This window comes from Mastigoproctus giganteus, chromosome 1 (assembly GCF_048544385.1).
Source record: "Mastigoproctus giganteus isolate SK-2022 chromosome 1, ASM4854438v1, whole genome shotgun sequence".
NCBI classification, from domain to species: Eukaryota; Metazoa; Arthropoda; class Arachnida; order Uropygi; family Thelyphonidae; genus Mastigoproctus; species Mastigoproctus giganteus.
The window spans coordinates 179,420,472-179,438,616 of NC_143575.1; the positions used below are offsets into that span (position 1 = coordinate 179,420,472).

The 18,145-nt window shown below is 37.6% G+C and overlaps 1 protein-coding gene across 5 annotated transcripts in view; it reads right to left on the minus strand.

Moving 5' to 3' along the window:
• LOC150091330 (four and a half LIM domains protein 2-like) overlaps window positions 1-18,145 on the minus strand; it is a 437,588-nt gene that overhangs the window by 3,429 nt on the left and 416,014 nt on the right. For all 5 annotated transcript variants that reach the window (XM_090375177.1, XM_090375185.1, XM_090375193.1 and 2 more), the window contains one exon: window positions 11,873-12,042. In XM_090375177.1, coding sequence (XP_090231303.1) covers window positions 11,873-12,042 — 170 coding nt within the window. The remainder of the gene's footprint in view (window positions 1-11,872; window positions 12,043-18,145) is intronic.

Consider the following 18,145-nt stretch of genomic DNA (forward strand, 5'->3'; position numbering starts at 1 on the left):
GCACATTTTCTTTTGTTTGTTCGTTTGTTTGTCTGGATCGTTCAACTGCTTTGTTTTTTATTTTATTTTAAGGTAACGGTATTCATTGACTCTAGACGAATATACGTCTATACAAAATAAAAGGTATATGAATATAAATGTGCATTCAAAAGACAATCATTGGTCGTTAGGTCTTATTGAGGTTAATGGTTCACTTGATAGCAGAAGAACTGAGCAAATTGTGAATGGACACTTCAAGGAATTTGGTTTGAACTTGGATGAGGATATTGTTGCCTGCACCACCGATGGAGCAGCAATGATGATTAAGTTTGGCAAGCAAATTACGCCTAATCATCAACAATGTATAGCCCATTGTATACATCTGTCAGTTATAGATGCACTTTATGAAAAAGAAATCAATTATGGTGCCACAGTCTGAGTCTCCCAAAGGCAATGAAGAAAATGAAAATAATGAAGAAAGTAGTGATGCTGAAGAAGTTGAAGAAAGACAGCAAGGCATGCTTTATCAAACCGACTTTACCGATGAGCTCATTTATTTCTTCAATCCAATGGCCAATATTGCAAAAACTATTAACAAAGTCAGAAAAATTTGCAAGCTTTTTCGAAAATCGCTTACCAAAAATAACATATTACAAAATTTTGTTAAAGCAAAATTTAATGGGAAAGAATATAAACTTATATTAGATTGCAAGACTAGATGGGATAGCACATTCTATATGATTGTGAGATTTTTGAAATTGAATAATTGCATTCCAAATGTTCTATGTGCAGTACCGTCAACTGAAGCTGTGTCTGACGATGACTGGAAAACACTTGAATTGCTACGTGAAACTTTGCGACCAGTTGAAATGGTTCTGAAGGCTATAACCTCAGAAGATACAGACTTACTTAAAGCAGAATCTTCAATAGAATTTCTGCTTGCTAAGCTTGATACAGAAGAAAACCCATTTACTTTAAAGTTTCACCAAAGTCTTTTGCAGCGTTACAATGCAAGACGAAATTGCAAACTGTGGCTTTGCTGAGATATCTACACAACACCAAAAAGTTTAGGAAAGAAGATTCAGATTCAAGAACTTTTGATTTTCCAAGTAAGAAAGTTTTGAAAAAGCACGCTGAAGAGATTTATCAGATATTATTTGCAAAACATTCCGAAGGAGTCTTAGCGTTGAATGAAGAAACTGAAAATAAACGAACTGTTCTTTTAGAAGAAAACAAAGACTCGTCTAGTTCCGATGTTGGAGATACACTCATGCGAGAGTATGATAGTGTAATAAAGAGATTAACTGAAGAGCCTTCAAAATATCCGAGTGAATTGGAAATCAGCAAAGAATTTAAAATTTTGGAGGCAACTAGCAGTAGAAGTGAAAAGCTGGAGAAAGTTTATAGAGCACTGCCGACCGTTAAACCAACAAGTGTCCAATCTGAGAGTGTTTTCGATCACTGGTCTCTTTAACACAAAAATAAGGTCAAGTCTATCAGGAAAAATGCTTAATATACTGTGTTTTTTAAAGGATCATTTTCAGAAAAAAGCTGAGCAATAAATAGAAGAGTAATTTCCCCAAGCTGTTTTTTTTCACATTATTTTTATTTATTATTATTATAGGGATTATTATTTTTTTGTTTACTATACAAGAAGATAGTTTTTATTCAAAGGATTTGAATACAATTTGTAATTTTGTTAATCTCAAGCTGGTTACTTTTTTTGGAACATTTTAATTTAATTTTTTTTACTATAAGAGGTGATAGATTTTGTTTAAAAGATTTCATTACGATTTTTACAATCTACCCAAGATAAAATAAATACCTGTGTTATACGCTTTTAATTATTTTCCCTAAGTCTGAGAAAATCGGTTTTAAAAGTAAACTTCGGTTAAACTCGGTTTTTGAAATTTCTCGGTTTTATGCAAGCCCTAGTGTCCATACTTCACTTCCGTTCCAAAACTTCACACAACTGTTTCAATTCAAGCGAATTTGGAGGTCAATCAAGATGGGTAATATCTTCACTGTCATCCCCGAACCACTCATGCAGTGCGCGTGCCTGATGATACTGCTCATTATCGTCTTGGAAGATCCCGTTTCTGTCTGAGGAAAAAAATGCAACATGGCAGGGGTGTACATGGTCTACTAAGAGCTGCCAGTAGTATGTATCGGTTCATGTCTAAGGTGGCACCCGAATAAAGGCCCCTTTGCCACCAGGTAGCGGCAGCGACACCCTTGACGGAGCCTGCTCCCTTTGCCACCAGGGAGCAGGCTCCGTCAAGGGGCATGCTACACGGTGCTCGACCCTGGTCTCGTGGTGCTGGGCTTGAGTATATTCACTGTCAGTGCTACTAACACCATCTCCGCACCCACCAGAGGTAGTGCAATACCAGTGGGCGTCAACTTTCTTCCGGTCCCAGGCAGCCCAACTTGGGAGAATAAAAAAAAAAAAAAAATTGCCTTTAAAGGCAACAAAGCCCCCTGGCCCTTATGGTAAATATCCCTTAAGTCGGACTGGGTTAATAATCGAGTATCCCCAAAGGAGCTGCCAGTATTATTATTAAGAGAGGGCGCTGACTCTTTAAAAATTACAGACTCCGAAAAAGCGAAAGTGTTTGCCTTTTTATTTACCTAATTGTTATTTTATATTGTACTTTATACGTAGTCTTACAGTTACTCTGGTTATTTTTATTTTAGATAGTTTTTGTAGATTACTACTTAATATACGTAAAACCGTTATTTCGTTCGAATCTTGCAGCCATTGTTTTTGTATAGAGTAGTAGGGAATTCAAATTTTTAATTGTGGTAACTAGGTAGCTCTAACGTATAATTATATAGCGTAATACGCATCACTGCATTTTGGATTCTATTAGATAGCGTAGTACTGACAATTAATTAATTAAATTTATTGATATTTTTAATTTAAAATATCATGCCCCAGACTAGAGCAGCAAAAGGTACGGGCACAAAGTGGCAGGAGTGCTATGACACGGGGGAGAACGGAGGGGGGAGGGCGATTTTCCAGTGCATCACAGCCTAAAAAAAAAAAAATTCGCAACTTGTGAAACGTTTTCCGAACTTTCTGGAACCGAACATGATCTAGCCAAGGAGGATGTCTGTGTGTACCAGGTGCAGAGAGTGTCTAGAAATTAGGCATCAACTCAGCGTTCTACTGGGCGTCTATGAGAGCTTGAGGTGTAGGGTAGATGCCCTCGAAGAAATTAATGAGGGGCCCGTCAAGCTCTCAGCTGCCCAACTCAACGCCAGAGCTCACTCCTGGGCATCAGGCAACCTCCAAGGCAAAATGCGCTGTTCCCAAAGGAACTAGTTATTATTGGTGATTATTGTCAGGGAGCCGGGGAATATATTGTGTAAAAAGGGTAGATGGAACAGGACCAGGGTATGTCTGCCAGGGACAAAAGTTGATGATGTTGTAAAGTATATATCATCTTTTAAGGGCACAAAAGGTGATACTGTTGAACACGTTGGCACCAATGACATTAAGAGTAGGAGATCTGCAGATTTACTTAACAAGTACAGGTCAATGTTGCAAAAAAGTCGTGAGTCAGGGTTAAATTTGAGTGTCTGCAATTCTGCCCAGACACGATAGGAGGGAGTACATGAAGAGAGCCTTGTCAATCAATTCGGCCCTGGAGGGAATGTGTAAGGCTCAATGGGTAGAATTTTTTTCAGCGTGGTGTGTGCATGTTAACAGAAGAGACTGCATCTACAGGAATGGGATACACTTAAATAGAAAGGGTGCAAGAATATTTGCTGATGCTATCGAGGCAGTGTTAGGTGGGTCGAAAAACTGCTAGCTTGGGGGGGGATTCACAGACTAAAAAGGTTAAAAGTAGCCGCAGGCAGAGGTGAAGGTGATTCTTGCACAACTACTATTAGAATAAGTAGCGACTTGGAGCGAGGGGTACAGGGGGTTTCAAGGACTGATGGCAGTCATCGTGAAACAGGTGGGTATATGGGATGTGTCAGGGTAACTAGGAATAGGTGCATGTATACTAATGCTAGAAGTATAGTAAATAAATTTGATGAATTTTAAGTGTTGGTCAAGACATCAAAGGCGGATATTGTTGGGATATCAGAGACGTGGTGTCACACCGATATTAGGAATGCAGAATTGGAATTTGGGTAGTACAATGTGTACAGAAAGGATAGACAGGGAGGAGGTGTCATGCTGTTAATTAAGAAAAACAAAATCAAAAGAAGTGCATCCAGTTGATATAGATGAACAGTGCACTGTTGAGTCTGTTTGGTGTGACAAACACTGCAAAAGCAAAAGTAGGAGTGTGTTATAGCCTAATGAATGGAATGAGTACAATGAACAATTGTACTCATTCCACTATTTCCCTGTACAATGAACAATTGTACAGGGAAATAGTGGGCTAGTAAATCAGAATATCTTATAATGGGGGATTTTAACTTCCCAGATATTGACTGGAACTTGTGGATTGGTCACTCACACACTAGTAAGACTTTTGTGGATTTATTGGATGATTGTTTTCTGCAGCAGCATGTTCGAGAGGCAACCAGAGAGGGTAATACTCTTGATCTGGTTATCAGCAGTGATCATTCGTGTATTAAGAATTTGCAGGAAAAGGAACCGCTAGGTGACAGTGATCACAGTGTACTGATGTAGGATTTACTTAAAGATGTAATTACCAACAGGGGTAAAGGAAAGGGTTTTTGCTTCCGTAAAGGTGAGTACAGTGGTCTCAGACAGTTTTTAAATTCTGTACAGTGGGATCAAATTCTAAGTGGGGAAGCATTCAAGGAATTAATCGTGGAAGCTACAAAAAGTTTCATACCTATTAAGATAGATATATTGTTCAAGGTTTCGGCCTAAATGGTTATCAAATGAACTAATGAGACTCGTGATAGAGAAGAAAAATGCATGGGATGCATATAAATTATCAAGCGACTCAGAAGCTTATGGCAGATATAAGCTAGTCTGTAATTAGGTCACAAAGGAGGTTAGGCAGGCGAAGGCAGATTACGAGAAATCTTTGGCAAAAAGATGCTAAGAAAAACAGCAAGGATTTCTTTACTTATATAAACTCTAAAAGGAAGGGGATGAATCTGATTGGTCCACTTGATATCGATGGTTCGACTGTTGATGATCCTGCTCAGATAGCAAACAAACTGAATGAGTATTTTTGAAAAGGTTTGAAAATGGCAGAAGGTTATCAAATTGTAGAAGGGTGCTCAATGATTTTGTAATAACTGAGAGCAGCAAAGTGGAGGAGAAATTGTTGAAGTTAAACATAAGAAAGACACCTGGGGTGGAAGGGATCCGTCCAGTTATATTAAAGAAGACAGCAAATCAACTAAGCAAATCCTTAGCCATAATTATGAGAGCATCCTTGGACTCAAGAGGTCCCACGGACTGAGATGTGCAAATGTATTCCCAATTCACAAAGGGGGATCGAAGGGCGACACGAGTAATTACAGACCAGTAAGTTTAACTTCTGTTCCGGGTAAAATAATGGAGTCACTGGTTAAAGATGAATTGCAGGATCATCTAGACATGACCGAAGCAATAATTCATACACAGCATGGGTTTATTAAGGGAAAGTTTTGTCTGAAATCTGATAGGATATTATGATGTGGTTACAAAGGAACTGGATGCAAAAAATAATTTTGATATCATATATTTGGATTTCAGGAAAGCTTTTGACACTGTTGCGCATGGAAGACTATTGTACAAATTGGAGCAGAATGATATTAAGGGTAAGTTGCTACAATGGATAAAAGGATGGTTGAGTGGGAGAAGACAGAGGGGCGCCTCCGTAGCCAGGTGGGAAGGGGCAGCAGTGCGTAGCACACGCTTCTTGATTAGACCGGGGTTCGAAACCGTCACCACCAAATACAGACGATGCGGAAAGGTCAGGGAATGACCACCGCATATCCCGGAGCAATATGGCCTTAGTTGCTAATGCTCCTAAAAAAAAAAAAAAAAAAAAAAACGAAAGACAGAGGGTGATAATCAATGGGTTCTGCTCTTCATGGATTAATGTTATCAGTGGTGTCCCACAGGGTTCGGTGTTGGGTCCACTGTTGTTTTGTATATTTATCAATGATATTGAAGGTATATTAGGCTTAGTGTCGAAGTTTGCAGATGATACAAAGGTTGGCAGGGTTGTTAATGACAGTAATGGCAGTGTGCTACTGCAACAGGATATAGAAAATTTGGGCAGATGAGCTAAGAAGTAGCAACTGAAGTTTAACTTTGACAAATGCAAAGTACTGCATATGGGTAGAAGTAACCCCAGAGAAACGTACCAACTGTGTGGTACTACACTTAAGGTGGCAGAAAATGAAAAGGACCTGGGAGTAATTGTGCAGTCAGATATGAAGTTTTCTGAGCAATGCAGACAGGCTGCCAGGGCAGGTCATGGGGTTTTGTCAATGATATATAGGAATTTTGCTAGCAGGGAAAAGGAGGTGATTGTCCCTCTGTAGAAAGCAATGGTCAGGCCACACCTTGAGTACTGCGTACAGGTATGAAGGCCTGATTTTAGGAAGGATGTAGATTTGCGTGAGCGCCTACAGAGAAGGGCAACAAGATTGGTGAGGAGAATGATGGTTGAGTGGATCCCTTCATAATAATATTATTAAGAGGATCCCTTCATAATAATATTATGAAGGGATCCTCTTACCAAAAGAGACTTAAGTTCTGGAAATTGCAGTGGTTGGAGACTAGGCACCTGCGCGATGATCTGATTGAGGTGTATAAGGTCTTGAATGGGTTGAGCACGCTGAATTCTGATGGGATCCTTCCACTTGTTCAGATTACGAACCTAAGGGGGCATAAATTCAAATTAAGAAAAGACACATGTAGAATATATGTGCAGAAATCTGCCTTTAGCCAGCGGGCGGTTAATTGCTGGAACAAACTTCCATCTGTCGTTGCGGAAGTTGATAGGATAAATAAATTTAAGGAGGAACTGGACAGGCATTTGGATGGAATGGTGTGATTTTTTTTTTTTTTTGGCTAATGCTACATAAGCTCATACACTTGCTTTCTTGCATCACGTGCCACTACTACTATTTACAAAAACAACAAGCGGCCCCTAGCCAGAAACTGGCAAATTCGTAATGTACATACATACATATTATATACAATGATATACATAGAATCCATGTTAATTACAATATCATAAGCGTAATGAACATGTAACATGTTTACACTGCAAATCACATCACGCAGCTAATCAGTAGTATCACAGGAACCACAACACAGCAGTATTTTTCTGTCCTAGGAAGAACGAAAACCGCACCCATTGGAGGTAGTGCTATACTAGTAGGTGCTAGCTAATCCCGCCCCGTACCCACAGCTGCCTAAACAGGGGTAGCAGCTAAAAAAAAAAAAGTAGATGGCAGGTGATATCAGTTAAGAGATGTGGGGGGTGGGGATTTTTGATTATTTATTTAATAATATTTGTATATCCTTTTATTTATTTTTATCTATTCCCTAAATGCTTAGATCCTCTTTAGAATAACTCCCCACTTCCGCATCTGACTATTACTTCACAGAAAAATTCTAAGTTCAAGGGGAAAAGCTCTTAGCCATAATCTTAGGTGTATTTAATTCCCTTCGGATATGCTTGTGCTCAGAACAACAAAAAAGACACAAAGTTGTATATAAAATTCAGTTTATTATACATATTTACATGAGTGTATTAAAACCATAATAATATTATGATATATATATATATATATATATATATATATATATCATAATCACACATCAGTTAAGATCATTACTAGCTGATATCAATCCCTTCCTTTCTAGGTATATTTAATCCTGCATCATTTAAATACCATTAGTAAGAAATATCAATTCCATTCTATCCCTTTCTACATATGTTTAATACTGCATCATCTAAATACATTAATAAGAAACATCAATTCCACCCTATTCCTTCCTACATATATTTAATACCACGTCAATTAAATACCATTAACAAGAAATAAATTCCATTGTATTCCTTTCTACATATGTTTAATCCTAGTATATTAAAATCAAAATAACAAATATCGATCCTTTACTATTCCCTTCCAAAATATCATATATATATAATAAATTTCCCTTTTGTTAATGTCTTTCCTTCCTGATTCTTCTCTAAACTATCTTTACAATTAGGTATTTCTAGTACATATCTCACAGTATTTTTTTAAAAGTCCTGCTAATCAAATTTCGGGGTTCCTACAGTTCTTTGTGTGTGTGTGAAGGTACTACTACAATCTAGCCACTTACTTGTAGAACTCTGCGGGGCGTCACCTTTCGTCTTTTCGGTTAAGTACTGCTTATCTTCACTGTCTGGGGCGGCGTCTTACTATCTTCGAAGAATTTGGCACGGGTAGTAGGGCTGCCAGGTAGATTTCGGCTTCATTTATTCAGCCCGCTTGATGCACTTCTTCTGTTCCAGAATGGCTACTCTCATGTCGGTCGGTGTTCCAATTCCATCCGGTTCAGCATTTGGCCTTCCAAGATTTCAGGAATCTTGATCTTTAATGGCAGATTTGATTTACCTTTTTCTTGTGAGAGACTCGTTTTGTCTTTCACTATTTCCTCCCAACTCCTAGACTTTCTAAAGAGCTAACATTGACTATGTTCCACTTTCTCCTCGTCCACTTACTTGTCACAGGCACTTGCTATCGACATTTCCTTTCCCCTTCATTTTTTCTTACTACTCGATTCCCAGTACACTACACTACGTTACAGTACTACACAGTCCTATACTTTTGTACACTTCTTTACACATCTGGTCTGCCCGACTTACTTTCTTAAAAATCATCCCTCTCTACTCACTCCTACACTCAAGGAAAAAAAAAAAACAACTCTCCTTCTCCACCCCTTCTAATCCTTTTTCTCCACTTTTTGTTTATCTCCTCCCACATCTGCTCCGGAGTCCGCCACGCCTATTCCCAGTGATTTCTTCCAATCTTATATATACTTTAGGATTTTTTTTTCATTCCATTTGTTGGAAAACTCTTATTCCGCCGGCCCAGTAGCACGTGATCAATACTCCCCTTTTTACAACCTGCTGGATCTGCTGCTATCCGGTGTGCCCTTTGATGTTTTCCGAACATCCAGAAAACAACTCTTCTCCTCTCATATAACGGCTTTGTCCCCATAGCGTTCCAAAACCACAAAATGACATTAGTGACCACAGCATCTATCTTTGGAAACTTGTGTGCTCTTTAAGAACCAACTTCCTGTTGGCGACTGATTGAAGTAAACTGTCCGTACTATTTCGACCCTGCATAAACCTTAATTTGCCTGTTGTTGTTTGGACCCATGCTGCTTTGCCGTAGTTTTCTCTTTGTTGTTCCAGAGTATAAAGGAAGTTGAAACCCCGACTCTGCCCCCATTTCCACTACCCATTAATTTTATAATTCTTACTGAATAATTCTTATTACTGAAATTGACGATATTACCATCTTATCTTACTAGCGGCAGAATCCAAAAGGAAAACTAGCTTCCAAAGTCTTTATAAAAAAAAATATATATATATTTTTGTAAGATTTCAAATCTTACAGATACTTCTTTTGGTGAAAACAGCAGCGCAGAATTGTTGTAGAGCTGAGAATGATTGAGAATTTTCAGTCAGTGCCACTTCCATTTCCTTCAGAGAAGTTGCTGACAGCAGCTTGTACTGTAGATCTGTCGTCGTGGTACAGGTTGCAGCGATGCAGAATGTGCGTCCAGGTTTTGTCAACACCAACACAAGCAGAGATTGTTGTTAGACAATTCAAATTAAAATAGTTTGGAGTTGATGGAGCCGTGCCCAGTAAGTATATACGATGTTGTTAGGCTGGGAGAAAACCATTGGCAGACCTTCCTTGTTGAGAGGGAAGGTAACTGCATGAACAAAAGAGCGGATGACTTGACCAGTAGTACTGGAATCCCATCGTGATTGCAACACACTGATAAGTTCATTGCAGATTCTCCGTTTCACGTCTTTGATGTTAGCAGTTAAGTTGCATGTGATGCCGACAATCTCGCCAGGAACTCTGTGCTTTAGACGATAGCATAGTCCTTTGAAGATGACATGCAGGTCTAGTGGTAAAACTCCAGCAAGGAACTGCAGAGCAGCAGAGGACACTGTCCTGCAGGCCCGGAGCATGGCAAGCAGCATAATCCGTTGAATGGAGATGAGCTTGGAATGGAGTTTAACGGCTCTATGAAACCAGACTCCCGAAGCATATGTTCTGCTTTTTTCGCACACACTGATTTGGCTTTGCATTAGTAACACCCCCTTGTACAGGAATTCACTGGTCTGTGATGCTGGTGAAGGCTCAAGTCGAGAACGGCTAATATAAGATTGTAGTGCGCACAGATAAGATTGTAGTGAGATCTTTCCGACTGGAATGTGGAATGATTGTGGGTAAAGATGTGTATGTGTCAGTATGTCGACAACAGTCAACATGGTTAAGTGCTCCTGTTCTGTTTTGTAACGAGTCTACCGTGATTGGCTAACACGTGGTGAGCGTCGTGTGTCTCGTCTCATAACAGATTTTTGCGCCATAAAAAAGCCAATTTGTGCCTAACAGATCAATCAAGGCTGACTTGTGCGTTATCTGTTCATAACGCACACGTTTTTTATGATATTTTTTTTTTTTTTTTTTTTGCTGCATAAGCTCATACACTTGCTTTCTTGCATCACATGCCACTACCTACTACTATAAAATGTGAAATAACCATTTTGGGTCCTGCGCAACTTCGCCAATCATCCATTGGACGAAATAAGGACAGCTTTGATAGTCTTATAATTCCGGTTACGCATTTATTTGATTTTATAGTGAAATAGACGGAGGCCAACCTTTAAAGCTGTACGTATTGTGCTCCAGGGAATCACAAGAAACTATGGCGAGCACTACGTAATTTAAACGAATTTATCGGGCTTGTTGCTTCACCTCAGATTCTTTGAATTGTTTCTTGTGGTGCTGATGGACGACCACTTCCAGGCTTAGGAGTTAAGTAGCCTTCTTCGAAACGCCGTAATATTTAATACTGTTCTTCTTGAACAAGTAAGTTTTGAGACTTTTTCTGTCTTTAATACTTTCGAAGGGCGGCAACAACACTATCACTATCCTTGCAAGGTTTAATTTAATTGAAAAAAGTTTAATTGAATATGTTTTATCTTTTGGTAACCTTTTAAAACGAACTTGACTGGACTTAATTATTTAAGTTAGGGCTACAGCTTCAAGCTTTTTATCTTTATACCAAAGAATAAGACCACGACGAGCAAAACTGAAATTAAACTGTAATTTTCTGATCTTTCAATCATTCCTTTTTATAATGAACGCAAAAGCTAATTTGCTTAATGGAGCGAATAAATCGCTTAATCTCCTGGTGGTCAAATTTTGAACTTTAACTACGTTAACTTTTTAACGTGTACATCATAACAGAAACAGAGACCCGGCTTATTGCGGTGGCTCCTACGATTTTCGTTGCAGACCCTTTGACGAAGTAGTTAAAAGTCCTAGGAACCCACGGCTTTAGGTACTATCATTTATTTTTATGTTAAAGCTTAATTTCATTTTATTTCAGGTAATCTGTTTTTACCATGCATGTGTTCTTAATTTTTCCATGGTAATTACACCTGACAGTTCAGCTCTTCCATCTAATACACTGATAATATATTTGTCTATATTTCATTATGATTGCCAGTTTTTTTTTGCTATAACTAGTAGTACTCCGGATCCATAAGTTTATTTTTAATTTTATTTTTTAATACCTTTTCTTGTTTGCTAACACTTTCAGTAATTTCATTATATATCTTATTTTATCAATATTTTATATATATATATATCTCGATAAAGGTTGAGGACAATTGCTGTAAGGGAGAGATTGGAGAAAAATACTTACCTGATTGCACTTGATACAGCGAGTAGCAAACTTCTCTTCATAGCAGTTTGTACAATAGATGTCATTCTCACGCGGGATGAAACTGCGTGTTCCAATTGGACTTTTACACATGCAGCAACAGAAACACTTTTCATGCCATTGGTGACCCTTGTATTCCATCTTCTTTGTTCCTGACAATGTTAAATAAGACTAATTGTAAAGGAAAGGCTTTCTATGTGAGCAAATAAGGTATATTTGTAGAATGTCAAAATAGACAGATCAATTAAGCTTGTCAAAACAGACAGATCAATTAAGCTTGTCAAAATAGACAGATCAATTAAGCTTGTAAATATAAAGTGGAATAGAAAGCGAGACGAGATTAAATTATTACTGGAAATGATAAAAGTTTGCTACTTGGAGGAAATAATAATAATCGTTTAGTTAAATCTCATTACAGTCAGAATAAATACCAGGTTTTGTCATGAAATATATGTTCCAATAGTTAAATAAAAAGTGCACAGTAAGTATTCTTCGTAGTTTCAATTTGAATCAAAAATGAATAAAATTATTTGTCTGCATGTTCATAGGGAAATATATATTTTTTTGGTTATTTCTGTTTCTGTTGTCTATATATAGTTATATATAGCCGAAAATTGTGGAATTAACGAAAATTTTAAACATTCTTGGCTAATTAATTTGGGGCTACCATTTTTTAGAGCATCTATATTTGAATAGATGTAATCGAGCTACTTTTATTTCCTTTGCGTGTTTTTAATCTTATGAAGTTAAATTTTTACTCTTGGTTTTTCTTCTCCAATGAGCGTATAGTTTTTATGGTCTATGCATATTGCGTACTCTTTCAGGAAAATGATTTCCAGAACTTCCTTAGAAATCTACTGAGTGGTTGAAAATGAGTTATACTGCGGGATATCCTTTCTAATAATCTGAAAATATTCAGAGCCTTTCCTAATGTTATTTTTTCCCCATATATCTTCTTCCAGAAGATATATATATATATATATATATATATATATATATATATATATATATATATATGGTAATGAAAGAATGATTTGATTTTGTATATAAAATCGTAAAAAGAAGTCTGTGTTGGGGGTGCAGGAAGTAAATATTTAAGTTTACCTTACAACCTAAATTTCGAAAATTTCTTAGCATATTTTGAACGATACATTCATAACTGTCATTATTGTTGCTCCCTAATGTCTCTAACATCTAACTGCCATCAGTTAAATGTTAGAGAGACATTAGCTAAAATGTTCAGCATATACTCTACCTTGTAAAATGGTGCATTTCACAAGGCAGAGTATATTTTGTGCATTTTTTTTTTTTTATTGCCTTTCAAGTTTGCGCCATTATAAGCGGTATTCTAGGCCGGTTTATCTGTTGCAACTAGCAAAAAAAAAAAATATATCATCTAATAATAGATTAACAAACACTGAGGTTAAACAACACGAATTTTAAAGGCAAAAAAAAAAAGTTTAGTTTATTGAAACCAGCTGGAAGGAAAACTTTACATAAACATTCCACTAACTGAACAGGCGCCTCCGTAGCTAGGTGCAGCAGTGTGCGTAGCACACGCTTCTTGATTAGACCGGAGTTCGAGCCCGTGACCACCAAATACGGAGGATGCGGAAAGGTCAGGAAATGACCACCGCATATCCCCGGAGCAATACGGCCTTAGTTGCTAATGCTCCTAAAAAAAAAAAAAAAACCAAACAAAACAAACTGAACAATTTAGACGCCAATTTCGGCGACGTTTCGAAATCCTTTGTGGATATCGTTTTCAAGTCTTATGGAGCGGAGCCGAGCCGATCCGGCGGTTTAGCTGTGGACGCTAATAATGGGCGGTCGGCTCTGTACTTCCGACTTTCAGGGTTTATAATTTTAGATTATGCAACATATACATGTATAATTTTTTGATAATTAAATTAAGTTAGGAGGAAAACATCAAGAGACTATAGAGTACTTTTAAAATATCGGACTGAAAGGCTAATTTAAGGTAAGGCTTTAACTTTTGCGAATGTGTGATATTTTTTTTTTTTTTTTTTTTTTAGCAACAGATATTTCGGTTAATAAATATGTAGTTTGTAACTTCTTTTGTCACATGTTCTAATTTAAAGCCTTTATTACACACTTGCAAAATTGAAACTTAGAGTGGAGTTTCTATTCTAACATGTTACTATTTCTAATTTTACCTTTTTGTGGTATCACAAAAATTGGGTAAAAAGGATACACGTGTTTTCCTCAATTTGTAAATTTTATTAAATTTATCTATAATTTATGTGCTTTTTATAATAAAATGGACAAAAACTCAGTTAAATTGAAAAATAGGAGAATATTAATAAAAGTACACGTTTATAATGATTAACCGAGGTCTCGGAATAAATTTTTAGATGGTCTTTTTTGTTATCTTTCTTTTACGCATTATGTTAAGATTTCCCTCTTCAACGACCAGCAGTAATTCGCCATCATACTCGCGTTCCATTTTCCCTGATTATCTTCTTTCTATATCTTGGGTGCGGTCTCTCAATTCGGGCTCCTCGCTGATGAAACCAAGATTTTACGGAAAATAAGTCTGTGTAGGAGTGCAAGAAATGAACATGTAAATTTACCTTAAAACATAATTTTTGAAATTTGTTGAGCACATTTGCAGCGATACTTTCATAATTGGCATCTTTCGTGCTTCCTAACACGTTGGAAATTTTGAAACTATGCTTGTTTTTAACTATGATCATCGTTCCATCAAATTCCTCGTCTGAAGTTAACATTCTTACTTTTGTCTCTGCAGAAAATGCCTTCCTTCTTTGAGTTTCAGATAAACTTGGAAATAGTTTATAAATTTCCAAGTTTATCCGAGTAATTACTATTCTTGGGTTAAACCTTTACAAATTGATTCAATAATCTTGATTTTATATTAAATGGAAGTAACAGGACTTTCGTTAGGTTCAGACTTTCGCGTTCATTACTTTTTTTGAACTAAGTGCAAGGCTGTCTCTATATGGCTGCTATTTCCAACGCTCACTTCAGTTTTTTTTCCCCTTATCAGCCTGCCGTGCTTGTCAGATATCAGTAGCTGAATCTCTCTAGCTAATCAGTAGCAAAAATTCTTGGGCATTGAATAAGTTTCATTCAGTTTCCACTCCCACCATACGACACATCAAAACTTCAAGCCCTAAAATACAATATTAAAATATTTAATTTTTTTAAAATCTCATAGTAATTATCTTTTCATGATATTCTAGTAATTTCCACGACTTTTTATTTCGAGTTCTAGCGGTCTGCTTTCCATTTATATACTAATGTTATCTTCAGCTGTGCATTCTCATCACTTCTTGAAGGTTGCCTCTACTCGCGATCAAACTAGAAAAATTAGTAATCAATGGTCGCAAACAGTGTGTATAATTTTTTTCGTGTTTCATTCAAAAACACAAAAAAGCCTAGTCTTTTATTTGCGAAAACTTTGCATGTAATGGAGAAAAATGCAGTACTGTAGCTAGAGCTTTTACTGCCTCTCTCAATTTGGGAGGGGCAGCAAATTTTTATACACTGCATAAACGCATCGAAAGGATTAAGTAAAAAACCTAATATAATAAGGGCCCGCAGAAATATTATTACCGGGGCCCTAAAATCCTGTCGATGGCCTTAGTTATACGCAAAATTAGAAGGTAAAAAAAAAAAAAAAAAAAAAATACATTTTCGCAAATGTGTACCGACCGTGCGGTGCTGCTACTGAGACGCAGCCGCCGCGGTATAAGCAATAAACCAATCGCTGTGCCATGCGTTTTGTTTTATTTTTAAGAATTTGAATTATAGTATGATAGGGAAATTTAACGGTTTTGTTATATTTAATTTATTTTAGTTGTAAGTATAGTTGTTAAAAACTAATTACGTAATAAAAATTACCAAGTTAACATAAATAAAAGAATCGTCGAAAAATAAAATTGTCTCACATGAAAAGTGCCGCCCGGGGCTGATCGCCCCCCCCCCCAGCTACGCCACTGAAAAAAAATGGATGATATTTTTAAAGAGTACACGAGTTACTGAAGGATACATGCAGTTAGCCACGCTAAACCAATGTTCGTGTCTCGCATATTTCTTTAGTGATTTCTGGACGGTGCCATTTTCAAGTGTTTAGTCTGTCTGTGATAAAATTGCCATAGTCATTTACTGTTTCAACTGGAATACTTTTCCTGTGTGTGTGCGCGCGCGCGCGTTTAATCAGTTGTGGGCATTTTTATCAACTACAGTGAAACTTCTAACGGACATCTCTCTACAACGGACATTTTCAAATTCCCCAACTCACCTCCATTGGTTTTAACGTGTTTGCAGCTTCTGTCTAGCGGACATTCTCTGTAACGGACGCGGACAGGCAATCTGCACCGTTTGGTTTAGATTAGCACTTAATTTGATCTCACCCTAACGGACAGCGGGCGAGCTCACAGCACTTTTTCTAGAAACGTTTCTTCCACGTATTGCCTCAATCGTTTGTTTATTTTCTATTTCCGATTCTCTGAATTTTATCATGGTTTACGTCGCGGTTCTAAACACTTTTTCAAGAATTTTACGGAACGTGTAAAACTTCTGATGAATTCGGTGTGTGCAGGGAGGGGGGGAATATGGTCGGTCTTTCGTCGTTTCAGTTTTGTTCAGTGTCGTTATTTGTTATTTGGTTTTTTTTTTTTAGGAGCATTAGCAACTAAGGCCATATTGCTCCAGGATATGCGGTGGTCATTCCCTGACCTTTCCGCATCCTCCGTATTTGGTGGTGACGGGCTCGAACCCCGGTCTAATCAAGAAGCGTGTGCTACGCACTGCTGCTACTCCTTCCCACCTGGCGTTCAGTGTCGTGTGAAGTTCACAATGTCTTCTCGTAAACATTTAACTTTAAAAGATAGTCGAACTCATTAATGCGTATGATCGGCAAAAAAATAGTGTTCGCAATCTCGCTGCAAAATTCAAAATCGGGAAGACGCAGGTAAGCGACATCCTAAAGAAAAAAAATGAACTGCTCAAACAATTTTGGCAACACGTAAATGATCAGGTTCAAAAATCATTCCCGAAAACTGTTGGACTTCAAATTTGTCGCGCACGTGCTAAAAAAAATTCCCATTAATGGGCCTATTATTAGGGAAAAGGCTTTGGAGGTTGCGAAATCTATGGGAGTAAATGAGCTCAAAGCTTCTGTGGGATGGCTAGACAAGTTCAAAACTCGGCATAAAATTTCTTGGAAAACCGTAAGTGGTGAAGGTGGATCTGTTGATACTGGGGTTGTAACAGAGTGGACCGTCAAATTGAAAGATTTATGTCGTGATTTTGAAGCTAAGGATATTTACAACTGTGACGAAACAGGGTTGTTTTTTTAAAGCTCTTCCTGAAAACACAATGAGTCTAAAAAACGAAAAGTGCCAGGGCGGAAAAATTTCTTAGGAACGCTTGACTGTACTATTGTGTACAAATATGCTGGGAGACTTTGAACAACCTCTTGTTATAGGAAACCCACAAAATCCTCGTTGTTTCAAGGGCATAAAGTTGAATCTTTTGGATGTTGACTGGAAGTCTAATAAAAAAGCGTGGTTTGTTTGTTTGTTATTTGGTTTTTAGGAGCATTAGCAACTAAGGCCATATTGCTCCGGGATATGCGGTGGTCATTCCCTGACCTTTCCGCATCCTCCGTATTTGGTGGTGACGGGCTCGAACCCCGGTATAATCAAGGAGCGTGTGCTACGCACTGCTGCTCCTTCCCACCTGGCTACGGAGGTGCCAAAAAAAAAAGCGTGGATGACATGAGATATCATGAGCGAATGGATAAGTCACTTTAACCAAAACATGATTCGTCAAAACAGAAAAATTATTCTTTTCATGGATAATGCTGCATCTCACCCGCACATTGAATTGTCCAACATTCAAATCGTTTTTCTGCCACCAAACACATCTGCAGAGTGTCAGCCCTTGGATCAAGGGATAATACAAAATTTTAAACTTCATTACAGAAAACGTGTTTTAAGACATCTCATTGCAAACATGAACGATGTAACATGTGCGAGTGACCTTGCAAAGAAAATCAGCATCCTAGATGCGATTCAATAGATTTCCTCTTCAGTAAACGCAATTAGAAAACAAACTGTTGTGAACTGTTGTGTAAAGTCTGGCTTCTCAAACGCAAAAATTGAAGTTGTGAACAGCAATGTGGAGCACCAAGAAGAACAAGAACTTCAACATCTATTGATAATGTACGATACTTCCGCTACAAGTGACCCTGGCTACAAAGATATA